The sequence below is a fragment of the Penaeus vannamei genome, chromosome 35 (assembly GCF_042767895.1).
Source record: "Penaeus vannamei isolate JL-2024 chromosome 35, ASM4276789v1, whole genome shotgun sequence".
Taxonomy (NCBI): domain Eukaryota; kingdom Metazoa; phylum Arthropoda; class Malacostraca; order Decapoda; family Penaeidae; genus Penaeus; species Penaeus vannamei.
Genome location: NC_091583.1, coordinates 82,501 through 90,000, shown reverse-complemented (window position 1 = coordinate 90,000; position 7,500 = coordinate 82,501). Strand labels below are relative to the sequence as shown.

General features: G+C 41.5%; 1 protein-coding gene across 1 annotated transcript in view; it reads right to left on the bottom strand.

The window, feature by feature from the left end:
* Window positions 1–4,315: 4,315 nt before the first annotated feature.
* Window positions 4,316–7,500, bottom strand: part of LOC138859391 (uncharacterized) — a 3,438-nt gene continuing 253 nt past the window's right edge. Inside the window, exons 2-8 of the mRNA XM_070114373.1 lie at window positions 6,802–7,011; window positions 6,496–6,651; window positions 5,834–6,051; window positions 5,438–5,540; window positions 5,184–5,293; window positions 4,958–5,096; window positions 4,316–4,833 (exon numbers count right to left, since the gene is read on the bottom strand). Coding sequence (XP_069970474.1) covers window positions 4,727–4,833; window positions 4,958–5,096; window positions 5,184–5,293; window positions 5,438–5,540; window positions 5,834–6,051; window positions 6,496–6,651; window positions 6,802–7,011 — 1,043 coding nt within the window. The 3' untranslated portion in view covers window positions 4,316–4,726. The remainder of the gene's footprint in view (window positions 4,834–4,957; window positions 5,097–5,183; window positions 5,294–5,437; window positions 5,541–5,833; window positions 6,052–6,495; window positions 6,652–6,801; window positions 7,012–7,500) is intronic.

Below are 7,500 nucleotides of genomic sequence, written 5' to 3'. Positions count from 1 at the left end.
CGAAGTGATTTTAAGACTCCATTAATCAGCAGACTTGAATGCTGAGGCAACTGCGTTCGAGACCGACTCACAATCATTTCTTTAGACTTAGTAGGATTTAATTTCATGCCCCACCGAGAGCACCACGATTAAATCATCATCAGGTCTACAGTGAGACTGTCAGCTAATATTTGCCTAGTTGCCGGAGAAGGAATATCAGCATAGAGAGAAGTATCATCAGCATATGCCAACATTTTATTAGTAATGCCAGACCACATATCGCTTGTATACAAGATAAAGAGCAAAGGGCCAAGAACACTACCCTGAGGAACCCCAGAAGATACATGAGAATACGAGCTGAAACTACCATCAACATGAACACACTGCTGCCTACCAGTTAAAAATTCAGTTAAAATACTTAAAACTTTACCACCTACACCAAAAGACTGTAACTTAAAAATTAAACCCTTGTGATTAACAGTGTCAAAAGCTGCACTAAAATCCAGAGAGACAAATCTTGACTCATGACCCTTATCTAAAGGAGACTGCATTTCATGCACCAACATAAGCAGTGCATCATTGCAGCCGAGTCCCTTTCTAAAACCAAACTGAGTCTCTGGAAGAAACGGTCTCAAATGTACAGAAAGACGTTTGACCAACAAACGTTCAAAAACCTTGGATAAAATTGGTGTAATTGAAATGGGCCTATATTCAGTAGGTGAACAGATACTTGATTTCAGAGGACCTGAAAGCAAATGAATTAAAGCATGGCAATGGGTGACATGAAGGAGGAAGTTCAATATCTTCTAAACTTTGTTTTGAAATAAAACAATCTGCTTTCTCAAACGGACTATACGTAACACTACCACCAGGTTTCATTAAAGGAGGAATGGAAGACTCAAGACCAAACAGAGATGTTTTTAGTGTTGACCACCATTTATGCGGCTGTGAGGCTTGTGAGAGAACTTCTTTCAAGTAAGCATTATATTCAGATTTAGCCTCCTTATAAACATTAGTTGCTGTATTTCGCATGGCAACATAATTCTCCCAACAAAGACGAGTACGGTTAGCAGACCAGAGATTGTAGGCAGCATGTTTGTCCCTATAAGCCTGGTGACACCGTTCATTAAACCATGCTTTATCATGTGAACGAGATTACAGTTTTGCTGGCTATAAACCTTGTTATGATGTCCAACAATAACACATTCAAAGCTTTAACAGGACAAGAAGCATTGTAAACATTTCGCCAAACAATGCTATCAAAAGCATGGTAGACACCATTCCAGTTAATTCTAGACTTTAATAAGACTTGTCTAGTTAGCGTAAAATATGGTATAGGAAAGTCCAGCTGGATGTTACATGCTTGACTACAGTGGTCGGAAGAACCTATTGGCGCGATGGAGTCTACATCAACTACCCCTCTGACATCAGCTAGCAAAAAATCCAAGAGATTGCCACTCCTGTGAGTTGCACCAAGGACTAACTACTCACACCCAACTACATCCGCGAAATCTAATGCAGAAATGCCATGTCGGTCAGTTGGGGACACATAATTCAGCCAGTCTCGGTGGCGAGCATTAAAATCCCCTATAAATATAAAACAAGATTTAATATCATTCTCGAATAGAAATGTACGAAGTCAACAAACAATCATTAATCCTGTCATCGGAGTTGGGACTTCTATAAAGACTAAAAATGTTAAAACGACTACACACTCTCACAACCATGTATTCGTGACAACCACATTCATACTTTGTAAAACGTGTAGCATAAAAAACCAACTCTAGAATATAAACAAACCTTGGGCTCGAGGCAGGGAATTCCTGTGTAGCAACAAGGGTTTATTAAAATTAGGTAAAAGTAACTCTGACGTGTGGCTCATGTCTGAAACCAGAGTTTCAGCACAACAAATAATGTCAAATTTTGTCGAGATGACTTCATTCAAATTCCCATGAAGTTCACGAATATAACTAAAAAGTAAATTACAATACTTTGGACGGCAAGGACCAGGATTCAGCTCAACATCACCAGACAAAACAACAATGCCTCATAAAAATAACAAAAACATAATTTTGAGAAAGAACTTAATTACACAAAACCCAGAGATTCTTAGCACCCCCTGACCGCTGAGGGCCTGCTGGGGACAGGAGGCCATGGCTATATCGACATTCATGATTGTAATAAGAAAAGGAGAAAGTAAGAAAAAAAGAAAAAAAAAAAAGAAAAAGGAAGGAAAACAAGAACTGCAGTGATGTGCCTTCCTGCAATAGGGAGATGGCTGAATTCAGGAATATTGGGCTACAATTCAGAGGGTCCACCTCAAGGATGCCGTTGGTAGCTAAACTACTCATCCGTCTTTGCTACGGCAGCAGGGATACCTAGAGCCCTTGTGACATGAACACCCATGCGCTTACTGAGGACAGACAATAACCGTTGGTGTGTGTGTATACTCACACACACACACACGCACACGCACACGCACACGCACACGCACACGCACACACACACACACACACACACATACACATACACACACACACACACACACACACACACACACACACACACACACATATATATATATATATATATATATATATATATATATATATATATATGTACACACACACACACACGCATATATATATATATATATATATATATATATATATATATATATATATATATATATATATATATATATATGTGTGTGTGTGTGTGTGTGTGTGTGTGTGTGTGTGTGTGTATCGTATATGTATATATATACATATATTGTTACAATTAACCTTGCTCAGCTAAGCAGAAATTTCATGTTCATCTTTCTCTTGGTGAGAATTATTATTTAGTCGTCAAGGGAATTAGTTAAAACTGTACAAGCAAAATGAATCGTAATCTTCTGAAAAATTTAAATCTTAAAACTGTGTTTAAAATTCTATCAGTTATCATTTCTTTCTTTATGTTTCAACACAGCTTATCAAAGTACCTCAATTATTCTCTGTGTCAAAATATTTGCAGCTGGTTCTCATCCTTCATTTAACTCTTCATTAACTCATAAGACTTTTATATGTTTATATTAGAGCACACAAATGTCTTGTTTCAACTGGTTTAGTTTCATTCAACAAAATATTCATTTGCAGTAATATTCTGTTATTCACATTTTTTTAATTACTAGATTTGAATTAACTTTCAAGTAGCTTTCACAAGCTCCGATAATCTTATATTATTCCTTTATGTTTTCAAACAACTTACATTGTCATAGTTTGTTTAAAGTTGGATCATTCAGCAACAGTAATTAATCAGTAAATACGTCAATTCAGGATGCATTAAGATTGTGGAAGATATTAAACACTAATACCATCATTAAGATATATTTCCCAAAATACGAATTACTACTCTTGGCTCTCTGGCAAAGGCCAACAAGAAAGATGTAAACATTAATATAAATATGTTTATATTCCTTTGTTAGGTTATTCACTGGGTTAAGCACAAAATATACCATGTCATTCAGCGGACGCCTTGAAATATGAATGTGGAAAACAAGGAAAATTTTACTAATGGTAAACTAAGTCCTTCACTTCTGACAAGAAGACAGAATTAACACTGGGCATAACACAACACCGGACCACATTCAGGTACATGCATACATTTATATAAATGTGTGTGTGTGTGTGTGTGTACACATATCTGTGTGTGTACACACACAACACAATACACACACACACACACACACACACACACATATATATATATATATATATATATATATATATATATATATATATATATATATACATACACACATATCTGTGTGTACATATATATATATATATATATATATATATATATATATATATATATATATATATACACACACACATATCTGTGTACATACATATATATATATATATATATATATATATATATATATATATATATATATATATATATACATATATATATTATATATTATATATATATACATATATATATATATACACATATATATTATATATTATATATATATACATATATATATGTATATATGAAGAATCCAACACCGCTCTTCTACACAGGGACCGCCAATGCCTCGCGAGACGTCAGGTGTCGCTCTGTCAGCCCTGTCTTTGACGAGGCCGATGCTACAATTTTGATTTTACCTTTTTAATGAGTAAAAAATTCTTGAATCGACTGGGATTGATTGGCAACGCGGTGTAAAAACACTTCTACAATTACTAGAGAATCCTAAGGTGATTGGCGTGCAAAGAAGGATACCTTGCCAGCTCTTCGGTTGAATAAAACCTTTGAAGTTTGGTTTTGAGGAAATGAAACGAGAAAAAGTCTCAAATATTGTTCTATTTCATATCGAAATATACTCATTATGAGATCATTCTGTCCACCCGTATAAACATGTATCTATACATCTATTGTATAAAATCTGACAATAAATCTAAGTGAATGAACACATGGATTGCTCTTAGAGATCTTTAATCAGTGGAGTGATAGTTGATATCACACACATACACGTGTGTGTGTGTGTGCGTGAAGTGAGAAACGTCAAGGAGCGTCACAGGGACAACGTTGAACCAAACAGCTTATATTCTAGGCCCTGAACTGAACCGCAAATCAGCGTCGACAGTTAATCATCAAGAGAATCATCAATGTCTTGGGGTGTTTCTTGAGTCTCCACGAGTCATCTTGACCAATGGAATGACTGACAGTCGGCTACCTCCGCCACGGCTGTCAGAAGTCAGCGGCCGTGGAGGCAGAGCAGCAGCGTCGCCGTCAGCAGGGCGTAACAGCTGGCGACTCTCATGGCCGCCCCATCGGCTGGAGTCGGTTCCGGAGTGTAGGATTCTGGAAAAGGATATTCCGAGGTTATTCAGGATCCCTGGAGCATATCAGGAGGACCAGCCAGGAAGCACAACCAGGAGCAAGTCAGCACAAGTGACAGCCAAAGCCTCGACGCCCAAGGACTCACCGCAGAGGAGGTCCTCCGGCAGAAGGCCTTCGTCCCCGGGGATCCAGCGATGAACCGTGGCGTTGACCGACTCGCAGACCAGCGTCACGGACGTCACGTTCCCGCTGCTGACGAAGCCCTCCGCGCACGCCACCCTCGCCTGCAAGAATCGGGCGCAGTGAGCAAAGGGTCTTCCGAACGTGATGTCTGCTCAGGAACCGGCTGCCCACCTCTGCAGATGGCTCACCTTCACGCCGAAGTGCGAGAAGGGCTCGCCAAAGCACGTCAACCTTTTGGTGTTGTAGCTGACGGTCTGGTTCTCCGACACGCTGACGTTCTTGCAGCCCCGTTCAAAATCTGGAACGGAGTGAGTCGGGGATCAAAAAGGACTCGCTTAGTCCTCATGACGACTTCCTAATTAAGCTAATTTCACTTTATCTAGTCATTCTTTGCCAGGGCGTGTGCTGCCGAACCCTTCGCGCATGGCAACAGGACACTCACAGAAGTTCGACGTCATGCCTGCCAGGCTTATGTATGTCCCATCGGACTTCGTGACGCCCACGGAACTGGTGAAGTAGGCATCAGCTGGGGTGTTCTCGTCAATCTGAAGGATAAGCAACATGATCCCGTTTGACGACGATGATGGCAAACACGTGAAAAAAAAAAAAAAAAAACAGCGACATATCTTTTGATAATTTTGGAAAATTACCAAATCATTTAGCAAATGAAAATAAATATCCATGATAAACAACCTGCAATGATGTGTATATATATATATATATATATATATATATATATATATATATATATATATACATATATACTTATACACACACACACACACACGTGCGCCTCTCTCACCCCCCCCCCCCTTCCCAGAGCCATCCTGCCTCCGACCTGGAATCCGTAGTCGCAGGAATATCCGACGGAGCCGTTGGCGTGGAGGACGCGAACCCAGTTGGTGATTTCCTCGAAGAATCCGCCAAGGCTATTCGAGAACAAGCCCGCGCTCACGGTGGGCGGCGGGAACACCGGGTAATACTTGATATCGACGTCCAGTGTGCACTTGGCCTCGTTGGCGTAGGAGCCATGGTACACGTGTCTGCTGGTGGTGTCTGAAACGAGAGGCCGAGCGGCTGCAGTGCCAGCGGAGGGGCTGCGCTCCCGAGAGAGAGCTATTCAGGCGTAAAAAAGCTAAATACAAGTTTAAACTTTCTTGAGTTGGAAGGCCTGGGAGAGAAGGGATGCTTCCGCGGCGCAAGTTGTGCTGTGAACGTGTCGATGGTGAGTTCTTGTTAAAATGACATTTTGATGATGTAAATGGAGACCTTTATCCATACTTTCTCCTGCAGCCACAATAAACATCATACTCTCTGCAATGTTTTGCTCTCATTGCAGACCCAGTTAATAGCAAGAACCTTAAGTAATTATACAAAGACACTGCAGGTTTTTCCTTGTTTAAATAGCATTCGCAAAAGTGAAAATTGCATCATGTATCATTTTAAAAATGAAATGAGGCTTAATTTCAGAGGCACTCATAGAAAGCTGAGATGACTCACCCACGATCAGTATTTCATCCCTGGCACTCGCTGTGGTGCCGTCGTCGGCAGTGACGGTGCAGCTGTAGTTGGCGCTCAGGTCATAGGTCAGCGCGGTCAGTTCCAGGTCGCTGTCATCGCGCTCGAGGTTCACCTTGTCCTTCAGGAGACCTGTGGCTGTTGGGAGAGAGAGGCGGTCACTGGCAGGACTCCCGGCCCCGCCTTGGGACTGCCCCAAGGCAAAGGACGCTCACGTATCAACACAGGATCTGCTGCACGTCGCCAGGACGGACGCGCGCCCTGCCACGCACTCCGAGGGACACCTACCAGTCGCATTGGCGTTGGGCTTCCACTCGAAGGTTCCGGCCGCCACTTCCTCCTTCAGGATCTCCCAGAGGACCCCGGACACCGCCTGGCCCTCGTCCAGCGTGTAGTTGCACACGATCACGCTCTGGTTCTCCGAGGGCTGGAGGCTGAAGGAGATGTAGCGGAGGTTGTCTATGATGCTCGGGCGCTCGAGCTCCAAGGTGGCGGCGCCTGGCGAAGAGAGGCAGTGAGAGGCGCCTGTGAGTTATCATACGTCTGGCAGACCCACGGGTACGTGGGACCAAAAGACTGCTATCTGTCGCTACACACAATTAATTTACATGACAGGCACTCCATTATTTCCCATGTAAATAATTTGCCCTATAAAATGAATAAGAAGTTAAGTCTCAGATGCGCAATTACAAAAGAGATAGAAAAAACAGAACCAGCACAGATTAAAATCCCGGAGCATTATTAAACATGGCGGCCTTTGGCTCTCGCCCGTTGATAACATCGTGGCGTCACAGTTGTATATAAGTTAGCCGCAAGGAATGAATTGATTTGAGAAAGGTTCATGTCATAAGGCAATGTCATTCCACCTCCTTCAAGTGAATAAACTTATGCTAGTGTCAGATTCCAGTAAAGCATTAACTACATATTATATTCACCGCGAACCACATATATATAGTCAGATCTGTTGCAAACTGTTGCGCAACCAAA